General features: G+C 44.0%; 1 protein-coding gene and 1 non-coding gene across 4 annotated transcripts; both read left to right on the top strand.

The window, feature by feature from the left end:
- The first annotated feature begins 125 nt into the window (after positions 1-125).
- Positions 126-197, top strand: trnas-uga. Its single transcript has one exon. It is a non-coding gene; the product is annotated as a tRNA-Ser (tRNA).
- Positions 198-3,621: 3,424 nt separating this feature from the next.
- Positions 3,622-14,064, top strand: LOC103182395 (lysine-specific demethylase 9). 3 transcript variants are annotated; one of them, XM_007899395.2, is made up of 7 exons: positions 3,622-3,908; positions 5,889-6,559; positions 7,275-7,412; positions 9,623-9,765; positions 10,265-10,432; positions 12,318-12,426; positions 13,701-14,064. In XM_007899395.2, the coding sequence occupies exons 1-7, from the start codon at positions 3,629-3,631 to the stop codon at positions 14,019-14,021; spliced, it is 1,830 nt and encodes a 609-aa protein (XP_007897586.2). In that variant the 5' UTR covers positions 3,622-3,628; the 3' UTR covers positions 14,022-14,064. The 3 variants fall into 3 exon arrangements, with proteins under 3 accessions (XP_007897586.2, XP_042198037.1, XP_042198038.1); XM_042342103.1 differs by lacking the exon at positions 3,622-3,908 and adding an exon at positions 3,927-4,084; XM_042342104.1 differs by lacking the exon at positions 3,622-3,908 and adding an exon at positions 3,927-4,107.
- Positions 14,065-14,157: the final 93 nt, after the last annotated feature.

The following is a 14,157-nucleotide window of genomic DNA, read 5'->3' as shown; positions in this document are numbered from 1 at the left end:
CACAACAGTGGCTCATAGTTGTGTCTCTATAATGATTGGAAAATTGATGGAAATCTCATTTACAAAATGTTCATGTTTATTGGTTGATTCAGGATTTGCTGCACCCAAGGATCTACTTTATGTGGAGTCCTGTAGCTCAGTGGTTAGAGCACTCGCTTTGAAAGCGAGAGACCTGAGTTCAATTCCAGGCAGGGCAAAACCTTGGGCAAGTTTCCTTACTCCACACAGAGCCTAATAATAATCCCTCCAAAACCAAAAATAATAATAAATTGGTCATTTTCAATCTACAACTGTTTGTGGGTCATTGCTGTGCGCAATTGGCTGCCGTGTTCGCCCACAAATATACAGTTAATTCACTTTACAGTGTGTTCTGTGAAGCGCTTTGGGACGTCCTCCTGACGTGAAAAACGCTATATCAAATGCAAGGATTATTATTATTATTATCTATGGTGAACGAGATCCGAGTTGGTATTTACACACCGGAGCTGCTCCATGGGGGAGGGGCATATTTTTCTCCTACACTTTTGAAGCATTTAACATTTTTCCTATTCTGCTGAGGCACCAGTCAGACTTCAGTGGTAGTTATTAATGATTGAACCTTGACAGTTGAATGTTTTCAGGCAATTTGGCCCCAGGATATCAAAAGCAAACACAAAGCAAACACAATCTCGTCTTCACATGACATCCACATGCTTCTGCAGAGAGTAGCTGACGAGCGATCGGGGGAGCCCAGGTTCAGTTTGTTTTGCCCCTCACTAACCTAGGACACGTGAGTTGAATTGTTGCCCAGAGCAAGATCCAAAAGTCAGAACAGACCAGGATTTGCAGGATGTTTATTAAGTAAGATAATTAAAAGCTGAGTACAATGTTACTGCCATTTCTTAAAAGAGTAAATCTAGTGTTTTCTGTGAATGTTTTTGTATTTGGGATTGGTGAGCATTGAGCTGATTTAACCCTTGCTTGTGGGACTCGCCAGTACAGTGGCTGGTTGTAATAATCAGCAGCTGAAAGGGCCACAAACTTTAATGAATCTGAGATGCTACTGGCTCTATTTCATCCATGAAAAGTGTATTTCCATTATGTCCCTTGTGAATTGTATTTGTAGGAACTCTGCCTGCTCCCATTCTAGTCCAAATATCTTGATTAGGGTGAGCAACAAAGCTGTTTGTGGATCTTGTAATAAATTAGCAAAGACCATTGACAGTATAATGGATTTACTAGATGATCAGCTGTGTTTCTGGACAGAAAGAATTCAGGAAAGTGGTGGAAGTGATCTCCAAAATATAAAAACGATGTATCAGCAATGGCAAAAGTACAGCAGAGGTTTACTAGGATGATATCAGGGTGGCAGGTACTACTGTCAGTCATGACTTCGCTGGGTCACTTTTTGATGACCCCTGTGAGTCATAGGGTGCCCCCCACTGGTAATAGATGCATTTAAGAGGAAGTTAGACCTTCACATCTAGCTAGGGAGAGGGGAATAGAAAGCTGTAGTGGGGAGTAAGCAGTGGGTGAAGACTCATGTGGAGCATAAACACCAGCACGGACTGATTAGGCTGAGTGGCCTGTTTCTGTGCTACACATTCTTTGTAAATATTTGTAAGTGATGTTAGTGGGAGCTGAAATTGATCCAAAGGCTTAAAGTCCTTTTCCTGTTACTTAAAGCTTCTTGTTAAAGTTCTAATCAGAAACAAGCTAATCACATCTAGCTTTGTATTGCAAGAAATGATTTGCATCCCCTGCTCTCCCAGATTCATACACTGGCCACTTGGGTCAGATAGATCCCTGTTCACTTGCCAAGCTACAGCCAAGCTTCTTTCCACCTCGTGGACAACTATGGTTCTGGTTGTGTGTTTAGAGTTATTGTCATTATTGTCCAGTTAATGATTAATACTGACAGATGATTATATTCAACTTTAAATATTAAAGAGCATAAAATAAACTCAAAATTAGTAAGTTTACCTGAGAATCATGATTTGTAATATTTTAAAAAATGTTATACTTGTTCTTGTGCATCTTTCACAATTGTCACTGAACATTTTGACCTTTTTATGGAAAAGGAAACCTTGTGTTAAGTTGTGTACATCTGCTAATAAATGCTGACACAGCGATGTACCCTTTAACCGTTATCATCACAGGATCTCCTTGAAGGACTATATCATCTTCACAGCCTTCACACACTGTCCAGGGAAATCATAGACAGGAGTTCTTGGGCTAGGCAGTGCTAGGGCCTTTGAAGAGGACTTATTTCTATAACTGGATGATTATTTCTGTTGCAAATGATTAAATATGATAATATTTGGTCATTTATGGATTCCTATAATTTATTCTGTACATTACAATGTTCTGTTAATCCGTTTGAAAACAATTTTAAATTTCTATAGCACATTTCATATCAGTAGGACAGCTTGAAGCGCTTCATTACTTTCTGAATGTCCAGGTGGCTGTACTTGAGTAAATGTTGGAACTACCAAGGTACAGTTGATGTTCAAAATCCTATTCCATCACTTTGGTTATGTAACTGGCCTCCTGAGACCGACCGTACAGTATATCGTGGGCAAGTGGCCTTTTCACATGGTTACAAAATGAATCAATCTTGAGGATGTAAATGTTTCTACTGTACAATCCCTTTATAAATACTCAGTGGAGAAAGATCTGTAAATTCAATCATTATTTTTTTATGTATCACATGGCATTCAACTGTTGCACTGTAAAATAAACCTTACTTTGAATCTATGCAGTCACCATTAATGTTTCTTTGTAAATTAATGATGCAGTCCAGATCTGTATCAATAAATGTATGATATTGAGTGACTACATATCAAAACAAACCTGTTAAAATGTCAATTGTTCCAAATTATTATCAAATGGGACATACCAGCAGCAGTGGAAGTTTGGGAAATATTTTAATTGATAAACTTTAGGGGACCAGCCAAGGACTGGTGACGACAGAAGCTGAGCATCCATAGCCCAGGTCAGGTCAGGGAGTTCCAACCTTTGGGCCGCTCGGCTGCATTCCCTATCTGGGAAAGGTCCACAAGCCGCATAAATCAGCGTGGTCCAACTGGCACCTTATACCTACCCTCCAAATGGGGGATGGAGAAGAGTGTGAGTGGAAGAGGGTGCGAATGTGTGAGAGAGAATGGGATGGGGGTGGAGGGAGTGTGATTTAGAGAGTGTTTAGTGTGTATCTGAGACGAGAGAATGTGTGCCAGAGACGACGTTAGAGAGAGCGCGTCCCTTTGCTCTCTCTCCCCTCTCTCAATCCCTTTCTCTCACCCTCTCTCAAATCAGCCGCGCTGGTCACTCTCTGCAGCCGCAGGACTAAGTTGCTGAGGACGCGGTTGCCTTCCTGACAGACTGCAGTAAAGCCGCTGCCCTGGGAGGGAGGAAGCGGAAGTTGGAAATGGTCGTGGGACGGACAAAACTACCCGCCGGTCCCGAGGCGGCCCGCGGGCCGCCAATTGGACCACGCTCCTTATGACCCCGGATTCCCTCCCCATGAGGTTAGACATTAACAAGTCACTTCCGCCTCACTCAAGATGGCGCCGCCGCTGCTCCACGGACTGACGCTGACGCGTTTCCGCTTAAGCGGCCACGACCACTTCCGTCTCCGCCCCCGCAGAAGATGGCGCAGATCGGCCTGATCCGCCTGAAGGAGCCGCGGCCTCGGTCTCCGGCCCTGAACTCTCCCGTCCCGGAACCACCCGTCCCGGCCGCCAAGAGGCGCAAAACCCGGCACCAGCGCGAGCCCGAGAGGAGGAGCGGCCATTCCCCGCCGCCCGCCTTGTACTCGCTCAGCCCGGCCCCGCCCCCCGACGTCTCCATCTCCCGGGTAAAGGCCCCGCGGGACCAGGACAGGAAACCCCGGGACAGACAGGAGAAGAGCGTCCGCCGCCCCGGCACAGGTACAGGAGCCCGGGGTCCAGGAGAAGCCGTGTGTTGGCCATGTTGGAGCCACCTCCACCCACAGGCCTCGGACCCCCCGCCTGAGGCAGTGACAGTGACATGAAGAGCTGAGTTGGGAAGATCCCAAACCCACATTCAGCTCCCGATTGTTCCCAACTGTTGCCCGGACCCTGAGGTTAGATTGACAAACACCTGCGGGTTAGTGTCAGCTCTCATTAATGCACAGTGACGGCGGTCTCTGGCTTTGGTGGATCTTCTCATTTATCCTCGGATTGTGACCAGGGTTTTAAGAGTTGCTAAAGTTTAAAAACCTGCTGTTGCCAATAATTCTATGTCAATGTATGAGATGAATGGAATGTGTGGCAATATCGTACATTAAACAAATGTTAGGTTTTAGTTTTAGGATTATTGGTACATTTGAAGGGATTTTTCCGGGGGGGGGGAATTGGGGTTTAGAGCTAAAATGGCTCCGAGATGACATGCCTGGCAACGGAATGTCAGAATCGAGCCGTCCCGCTGGGTCAGTCTCTAGTCCGGTTCCTGAGCCAGGCGGGTCCGCAGCATTCCAGGACAGCGCTTATTGACAGCATAGCCTGGCTCATCGGTAGGAGCTGGAAGGGCAGATGAGTCAATGTGGGCAGGGACGGTTCCCACTCAACTCTTATTAACACTGCAAGCCAAAGCCTCAACAAATAGGATGGTCCTAGCTAGACAAGCTGTGGGAGTCTAACCAGCTAAAACTGCAGAGAGTGTACTCTCACTGCAGTTTTAGCTGGTTAGACTCCAGCAGTATGCCAACGCACACTGGGGTCCCCAAGCCCTGTCTCTTGCCAACCTGCACCTAATATTTTCCAGAATTAGGTAAGCAGGATGTGTCCCTCCAATGAGAGTGCTCATTCCAACAATCTCTGGAATTTCCATGTGTATGTGAATTCTCAGTTTGGGTGGAAACTTTTGGGTTTCTTCTGCATACAATGAGATGGTAAACTCAAGAGAATAGTGTGGAATGGCATTTTTGTATCTCCAAATAATGGTCCAAGATTAAAGCGCTCCAAAACACTACCCACATGAAAGGCGCTATATAAATGCAAGTTGTTGTTGCCCATTAGGAAACTGCATTGTGATGAGATATATGTTCAAACAATATATATCATCTTCAGGTGATAATGTAAAATGCTTATCTCAGATTTACACCTAACCCAACCTCTCTCAAACTTTAGAAATCCTTCTTACTCACTCTTACCCAGGCCCAAGTTAGCAAGCAGAGGGCACAAACATAGAAATGGAATAGGACAAGATCACAGAGCTAGGGCAGTGCTAACAACAAACAAAATTAGATTTGTATAGCGCCTTTCACGTCAGGACGTCGTCCCAAGACGGTAGAGCACGAGGGGATATATACGTGAGGTTGAAGACCTTGAAGTTGATCTGTTGGTAGACAGCAGAGCCTGGTGAGGGCTGGGGTGATAGACATGTGGTATTTGGTGATGGGAAGAATGCAGGCGCTGGAGTTTATGTTGGTTCATCTGTGGAGACTTGTGAGGAGCACATTTGAAAAGTTTAGCCAGGCGGTACAAATGTGTGAATCAGTGTTTGGTAGCATTTGGTGTGAGATGGGTAGTGGTGCGCAGTGTGGCAGAGGTAAGAAAAAAGCCATCGTGGTCAGGGACCAAATGTGAGGGAAAAAGAGAGAGCTGTGAATCGGATTGGAAGACAAGGTTACGAACTGGTTCAGTGAGTATGAAAGAGAGTTCAGGGAGGTTGAGTAGGTCAGAGCTGTAGAAGATGGCTTTTGTCTTGTAAACATTGAGCTGCAAGAATTAAACTCATTCAGGTATTGATTTCTGTCAGCCAAGCTGATAGAACATCACTGGACTCCAGAATTGAGAGTAGGAGGAGTAGATTTGGATGTTATCTGTTAATCATGTTAATCCTGTTTTTACGGATACCAATAGTTTTATTTTTCTGGTCATTTACAGGTGGTGCAGATGAAAATGGGAAAAGTCGGAAATCTAATGAATACTTGAGCAAAAAAATGAAGAAGAAAAAGAAAAAGAAAGATCGTGATTGTCCAAGAATGAGGCGATTGAAAGTGTATAATAAGGAGGTGCAAACAGCATGTACTGCGATGACCCATGTCCATCTGGACACTCGGGAACCAGGCTCTTCTGTTCCCACAATGAAAATTGATAAAGAATGGATTCAGCCTCATGACCAGCCTAGCAGGCTGGATATGGAAAGGAATGATTGCAGACTTCCTTCAGGTGCGCAGTTACCATTCTTATCACACAGAGATCACTGTGTACGTAAGGGACTTGTGCGGACAGGCTCCTCTACATTTGCTCGCTTTATACATGTGGACCACCAGCCGAATGGCGGAGCTCCTGTGCTCCATGCCTACATGGATGAACTCTCTCTTTTGCCTCCTGTGGAGGTGGAGAAGTTTGCTGAGGAATTTCTTACATTGACTTTTAGTGAAAATGAGAAAAATGCAGCCAATTACGTGATGGCAGTTGTTCACGGAGCAGCAGCCTATTTACCAGATTTTCTGGATTATTTTGCTTTTAACTTTCCTAATACTCCAGTGAAAATGGAAATACTGGGAAAGAAAGACATTGAAACTACAACCATCTCAAACTTTCACACTCAGGTAGGATTTGATACTCTCTTATTTTTGTAGTTTTTGAGAAAAATTGTGAGAAAAAAAAAGTTCTTGGCCTTTGCAATACAATTATGGCTGTGGGGTCTGAAGCTTCCTCTTCTGCTTATTATTCCCTCATTATAGTTGTTCAAAATCCTCGTTCTCATCTTCAAAGCTCTCCACTTCCTTGCTCCTTCCTACCTCTGTGACGCACTAACACCATATCGACCTGTCCGCTCCCTCCGCTCAGCAGGCTCTGGGCTGCTCCATGTCCCCGCACGGCCCGCCTCACCATCGGCGGTTGGGCCTTCAGTTTCTCTGCCCCCACCCTTTGGAACTCCGTAACACATACCTCTCTACCTCCCCTGCCATCTCAAGACCCTCCCCTTCGACTGCGCCATCTGCCACCCTCCTACCCCTACACTCCCTAGCCTCCACCCTCCCTGCCCTCCATCGCTCCTGATCCCAACCCCCAGCTCGCGTCCAAATCCCTGACTATCCAGCGCCTTGGGACATCCTCCCAACGTGAAAGGCGCCGTGTAAATGTAATTTATTGTTGTTATGCAGCAATTATTCAGTATAAAAAAATAAATTCACTCTTCCTCAAGTCCAATAGAAAATGCCTCGTGTTCAGACACCAGCTGCTTCATATTTTTTCCTTGATAATTGTTGCCATTTTTAGAAACTTAATTAACTTAACTGCCACCTCTAATGTAATCTCCAGGTTTCACGGACATATTGCTGTGGCACATATAGAGCAGGTCCCCTGAGGCAGGTCAGTCTGGTAGGAGCTGTGGACGAAGAGGTTGGAGATTTTTTCCCAGAATTTCTTGATCTGTTGGAAGAATCCCCATTTTTGAAAGTAAGTGAAAGGCCTGGGATGTTTTTGTCATGTAAGTGTGTTTTCCTTTACATTCTAAAGGTTTATAATCTGGAACTGAATGATGTTTGTTTTCCCCCAAAATCTGCTGACACTGTCTGCTCATATAGGCTTTTATTCTGCTGGGGATAAAGTAGTTGTGAACTGAGCTTATAATTTGAAATTGCTGTATATGCAAATAATGGTTAATTACTTAACTTAATGACAAATTGTGATTGTCATTAAGATCGTGCTACTTTCAAGTTGCTGGTCTGAATATGTCAGACTGAAGTGTTGCTGCATTGCAAACCTCTTGTCACATTTACATTGCGCCTCAGGTATAAGTGCTGCAAATGATGGCTGTGTTTACCCAAGTGACTAGATGTTGTTGTGTAAGTATCATGATGACATCAGACTGCCATGCATAATAATAATCCTTGCACTTGATATAGTGCTCTTCACGTTGGGAGGACGTCCCAAAGCTCTTCACAGAACACACGGTAAAGTGAATTGACTGTATATTTGTAGGCGAACGCGGCAGCCAATTGCGCACAGCAATGTCCCACAAACAGTCGTAGATTGAAAATGACCAATTTTTTTTATTGTTTTTGGTTTTGGAGGGATTATTATTAGGTGTGCGGAGTAAGGAAACTTGCCCAAGGTTTCGCCCTGACCTGCCTGGAATTGAACTCAGGTCTCTCGCTTGCAAAGCGAGTGCTCTAACCACTGAGCTACAGGACTCCACATAATGCTATTAGAAATTTGTCTTGTGATCGAGTCTACCCAAAAAACAAAAGCCAAGATCGCAAAAAAAAATCCTGTTTTTTTGGGCAGGTGCTAAAGTTGGCTGATGTTGCCAACACAGGTGCATACATAGAATATTTTCTAATCGGAGCAAAGCTGGGCAGCAACGATTTCTACTAAACTTACTCTACTTTGAAGGGCGGGCTGGCGGTCACTGAGAATCTTTCAGACGTTTTTCCAGGGCCTCCTTGAAGTGTAGTTGGCTCCATGGGGACAAGCTTGGCAACAGAGTGTTGGAATCAAGTCAACCCTCTGCAGTCTTTGAGGTCTCTTTAATCTAGATGGGTCTTCAGTATTCCAAGGTATCACTGATGATAGACTAGCCAGCCTGACTTGTCAACAGTGCTTGGAGGGGCAGACTTGTCACTGGGGACATGGATTCCTGTGGAGTCCTGTAGCTCAGTGGTTAGAGCACTCGCTTTGCAAGCGAGAGACCCGAGTTCAATTCCAGGCAGGGCGAAACCTTGGGCAAGTTTCCTTACTCCACACAGAGCCTAATAATAATCCCTCTAAAATCAAAAACAATAATAAATTGGTCATTTACAATCTACGACTGTTTGTGGGACATTGCTGTGCGCAATTGGCTGCCGCGTTCGCCCACAAATATACAGTCAATTCACTTTACAGTGTGTTCTGTGAAGTGCTTTGGGACGTCCTCCCGAGTGAAAAGCGCTATATCAAATGCAAGGATTATTATTATTATTTCCACTGACTTTTGGTAACCCTTCAAGCTAAACCTCCAATGCTAGGGTGATTCTAGCTAAACACTCAGTAGGAAGTTTTTGCTTTCAATGACAAAATTTATGATTAGCTGATTAAACTCTAGCAGTTCCTCAACATACACTCTGTGGTCCCCAAGTTTTGGCTCTTGCCAAACTGCATCTAAAATTCCTTCCAGGGAGAGAGCACTCAATCCATTTCCAGGCATGAAAATTCATTGCATAGGTGATAATAATAATCCTTGCATTTGATATAGTGCCTAATCACGTCTTCGAAGCGTCTCAAAGTGCCTCTCAGAATATAATGTAAAGGGAATTCATTGTGGGTGAATAAACAATGTGGATACTCTTCAGCATGGATTTCCACATGTGTCAAGACACCTGACTAATGAAAAGAAAAATCACCAAGTGGAGTCTTCAGAAATTTAGCCCCAGAAAATTGTCCATTTTACATTGAGATATTTCTAGAGACAGTGCTTACCTCAGGAGGAAAACTTTAATATAAAAGATAAATGTGTGGCATTGCCTTCAGCAGGTAAACATACAGCCAGGGCTACGATACAGCAGGTAAACATAACGCAAAGACTACAGTACAGCAGGTAAACGTACAGCAGCGACACACAAGGAAATATACTACACGATACACCCTTTGAGTTCTTGGTTGATTTCAGTACCATTTTTTTTAATCAGATGACATTGCCGTGGGGAACTCTATCCAATCTTAAACTTCAGTGCCGGTCACAGAGCGACGATGGCCCAATAATGTGGGTTCGGCCAGGGGAGCAGATGATTCCTACAGCAGATATGCCAAAGTCCCCTTTCAAGAGACGAAGGTAGGAAGGTGTTGCTTTATTATTATTATACTATATCAAATAGTTTTATGCATGAGCTGTAGGGAACCTATTAATACCTGTTTGGTGTTCACTTGGCCCGGTTGGTTGCATTCTTACCTCAGCCTGAGGGTTGTGGATACAAGCCTCACTTTGGGACTTGGTCCAGGTTGACTTTCCAGTGTAGTATTTGGGTCCTGTTTTGTTGAAGGTGAATCCTTCAGATGAGACGTTAAATCGACATCCTGCCTTCCTTTTCAGGTAGATATTATAGATCCCCTGACACTATTCAGAGACAAATTTTTCCTGGATTCCTGGCCAATAATCCTCCGCATAAATTGGTCATTGACCTTGTGGCTTGTAGACCTCGACGTTTCCAAATTATTTCACGTTTCCCTACAAATACATCATCTCTACATGATGGCTGTTACCTGTGATTTTGACATTATTAGCACTGTACCAAATGCAAGTGTTTTATTACAAATGTTTTGTTCTTTTGTAGGTCAATGAATGAAATTAAGAACTTGCAGTATCTGCCTCGAGCCAGTGAACCTCGGGAAATCCTGTTTGAGGACAGGACGCGAGCTCATGCAGACCACGTGGGGCAGGGCTTTGATTGGCAGAGCACAGCGGCCGTCGGTGTTCTGAAGGCCATCCAATATGGAGAATGGTAGGAAACTGAAGGCCACTAACAGAGTCAGAAGGGGTGATGAAAAAGCAAAGACCAGGGGAGCAGAAAGTTTGAGCAAAAGCATTTAGCTGGCAGAGATTGAAGGATGAGACCGTTAAATCTGGAATTGAATTGCTGATCCTTCATTCCTAATTCTCATTTTCTGCAATTATTAAATGTTAATCTGAGATTTGTCACAGCAAAATAATATGGCAAACATACAACTAGTGTGTGTTTTTATATAAACTCATAGTTGTATTTTAAAAATGGCCTATTTTACAGGTGTGTTGTAATCATTGTAGGATCTTAATGTGGTATACATAATTCAATCTTGTTTAATCTATCCATAAGATTGAAAAACATTCATTTGTTTAATCTTTCTTTATGATTGGTGACATCTCTGGTTTCTCTCTGCCTTATAAATGCTGGGAGACAACAACAACAAATTACATTTACTTTCACATCAGGAGGACGTCCTGTGGTGGTAGACAGTCAAGGATTAGGACCCGAGCTGGGGGTTGGGATTAATTAATTCAAACTTCAAAACTCCGCTGCCTGTACCTCAGCCACACCAGACTTCCATCACCCCATCCTTGCCAAGCTCCACTGTCTCCCTCTGGCAGAACTCACTCTTGTAATTGTTAAGCTCTGAGACACTACCACGCGTGAAGGACACTGTATTTTTTTATGTGTGTATATATATATATATATATGAAAGCTGTTTTTGACAATTGATTGGATTTGGGGCTGATTTTTTTTTGCTGATCAGAACTGGGATTCATTTATTGCCTATATTTTCCGCATTAGTTTTTGGAATGTTTTACATTCTCTAGCAATCCATTTCACTAGATGCCAGAGCCTCAGCACCTCAGGTTCTGGCAACATCAACCTCCATGGTTGCACACTACAACTCACCAAGCCAGTCAGGAACCTAGGTATTGTTCAACCCTCAACTGTCTTTTCTCCCCCACATTCAAGCCATGACCCGCTCTGCCTTCCCTCACCTCTATAACGTCACCCGACTCTGCCACTACCTAATCCCTCAGGCCGCTGAAACTCTTGTTCATGCCTTCATCACCTCCAGGCTCGACTATGCAAACGCCTGCGTGTCGGCCTTCCCAACTCGTCCCTCCACACCCTGCAGATAATCCAGAACTCTGCAGCCCGTGTCCTCTCCCGAAACCAAACTCCATGACCCCATCTCCCCCACTCTCGCCCGACTCCAGTGACTCCCTATCCTTCAGAGGATCCAGTTCAACATCCTGGTCCTCACATACAAAGCCCTCCATGGCTTCACCCCACCCTACCTCTGTGACCTCCTAACCCCCTAAAAACCCGCCCGTTCCCTCCCCTCAGCCGGCTCCGGCCTGCTCCATGTCCCCCGACCCACCCACCCCACCATTGGCGGGAGAGCCTTCAGCCACTCTGCCCCCAACCTCTGGAATTCATCCCCCAGTCACTCTGCCTCTCCCCCTCCTTAGCCTCCTTCAAGTCCCGCCTCAAGACCCTCCTCTTCAACCATGCCATCGGCCACCCCCCTTCCCCTCCCCTCCTTTACCCCCCCCCCCCCCAACCCCAGCTCGGGTCTGAAATGATGTACTCTGTCCAGCGCCTTGGAACGTCCTCCCAACGTGAAAGGCGCTATACAAATGTAATCTTGTTGTTGTTAGTTGCTTCTTTGACTAGGTTGGATAATACGGAGGTGTAATATTCTATTTATGAATAGGAAATTAAACCACATTAATTACCGAAATACCTGTTGATTAATTATTGCAGCACAGATGGTAAGGAAACTTTATGATTGACAATCTCAAGTTGTAGAATTTTAACTTCTGCTGTATCTGTGCATCCCTTATGTGCTGTAAACTTTCATTTTTCTTTCCAGGAGCGATCGACTTCGTGTAACTAAAGATGTGGTTTGTTTTCATGCTGAGGATTTCACTGATGTTGTACAGAGATTGCAGTTAGATCTACACGAGCCACCAGTCTCACAGGTATTTTGTTTAGAGTAACCATTGACCTCGCAGGAGAAGATGATCCTAGCATTTGATATAGTGTCTATAACATCTTAAATAGCAGTCCACTATAGTGACTGCATTCTCTACCAGATGCGGCAGCCAATTTGTAAATAGCAATGTCCAACAAACAGCTATGAAGTGAATGACAAATTTATTTGAGACTTGTTTGCCATAACACAAGAACCTGCTCTCTTTTCAAATCGAGTCTTGAACAGGCTCGTAGGACCTTGAGTTGATACCTCATTGGAAGGACAAGCCAACATGCTCTACACTGAAGTGTCAGCTCACTGTGAGCTCTGTCAGGCTGTTCCTGTAATTAGGTTTGGGGATTATTGGGGATGCTGTTCTGAGTTTGGTGTGGAGGCGAACCTAGAATACTTATCCTTTCTTAATTTTAAGATGAAACTACTAGCAATGAATGCTGTCTTATCTCCAATGTACGCTGGAGGACACTTGCTCTCTAGGGGCAAATATAGCTCAATGGGCCTAACGACTTAATCTGGTTCTTCAGACCATGTGAGAAATTTTCCAAAGCTTCTGTAGTGTCCGACCTCCATTGGAGGCAAAACCAGAAATGTTTAATGTGATTACACAATTTCTCTAATACAGACCCCATTTCTACATTTCCCACTGTTTCTCCCAATATTATGCCCAGGCACTTTTCAGGCATTCTATGTTTAGCAGAGCTGCGTTGTCTGGACTATTATACAGTTTTATACTCATCTTTGTGGCTGGGAGGTGATCTCATGTTGGAGATTTTAGAATCAAAGACATTTGCAGCAGAGCAGGCCATTCAGCACATTGTCTATGTTGGCTCTATCAAAGCAATCCAGTCCGTCACTTTAATCCCTGCAGATTAAACCTTTTTAAATGTGCATTTAATTCCTACTTGAAGGATAGTCTGTTTTGTTTCCTCGACCAAAACACCCAGCAGGATATTCTACTTAATACCTCAGTGTAAAAAAACAAAACAAAATCTTCCTAAATCACCCTCTTTGATCCTTTGCTAATTATTTTAAAATAGGATATTTACTGATTTTAAAGAAGTGGTCAGTGTGGAGGGATAGCTAGGAAACTGTGGCTAGGATCCCAGGGATACCCCTCGTGCAGGAGTTTCACTAATCTGCAGCAATAGAAAAAGATGAGAATGTGGGATCAACACTTAAGGTTTTCTGTTCAAAGGATATTTGAGGGGTATTTTGTGGTTATAGTTTTACAGGAAAACTGATATTTCATCCCTTTCCTTTCAGTGTGTTCAGTGGGTGGATGAAGCAAAACTAAACCAGTTGAGACGGGAGGGGATCCGCTATGCCAGGATCCAGCTATCAGACAATGATATCTACTTTATTCCTCGAAATGTTATTCACCAGTTCAAAACTGTGTCTGCTGTGTGCAGCTTAGCTTGGCACATACGCCTGAAACGGTATCACCCAGAGCAACCAAATCCAATCCCAAACCCACCCTCTGGCAGCACCACTGCAGGGACTGAGGTGGAAACTGATGTGACGATGGAGCCTGAAGTTGAGACAGGCACCATTAATGCAGGAACAGGATCGCAGGACCCACAGTGATCTGTAAATCCTCAACTTTTTTAAATAAATATTTTTTTTTAAACAGGGATGTGAAGTTTTAGTTTTGTAAATTGGTCGGGATTGAGATTTCAGTGAAAAAATTGCAAAGTTCAGTATGTTTTTGATATCTTAACAC

Source organism: Callorhinchus milii, unplaced genomic scaffold (genome assembly GCF_018977255.1).
Source record: "Callorhinchus milii isolate IMCB2004 unplaced genomic scaffold, IMCB_Cmil_1.0 Scaffold19, whole genome shotgun sequence".
NCBI classification, from domain to species: Eukaryota; Metazoa; Chordata; class Chondrichthyes; order Chimaeriformes; family Callorhinchidae; genus Callorhinchus; species Callorhinchus milii.
Note: the sequence above shows the minus strand (reverse complement) of the source record. Positions and strands in the feature narration are given on the sequence as shown.

Bases quoted from the DNA above. Each gene is read 5' to 3' on its own strand.
- LOC103182395 (XM_007899395.2), top strand. From the start codon at position 3,629: ATGGCGCAGATCGGCCTGATCCGCCTGAAGGAGCCGCGGCCTCGGTCT. The intron at 10,433-12,317 runs GTAGGAAACTGA...TTTTCTTTCCAG, and splicing joins GCCATCCAATATGGAGAATG to GAGCGATCGACTTCGTGTAA. The intron at 12,427-13,700 runs GTATTTTGTTTA...CTTTCCTTTCAG, and splicing joins ACGAGCCACCAGTCTCACAG to TGTGTTCAGTGGGTGGATGA.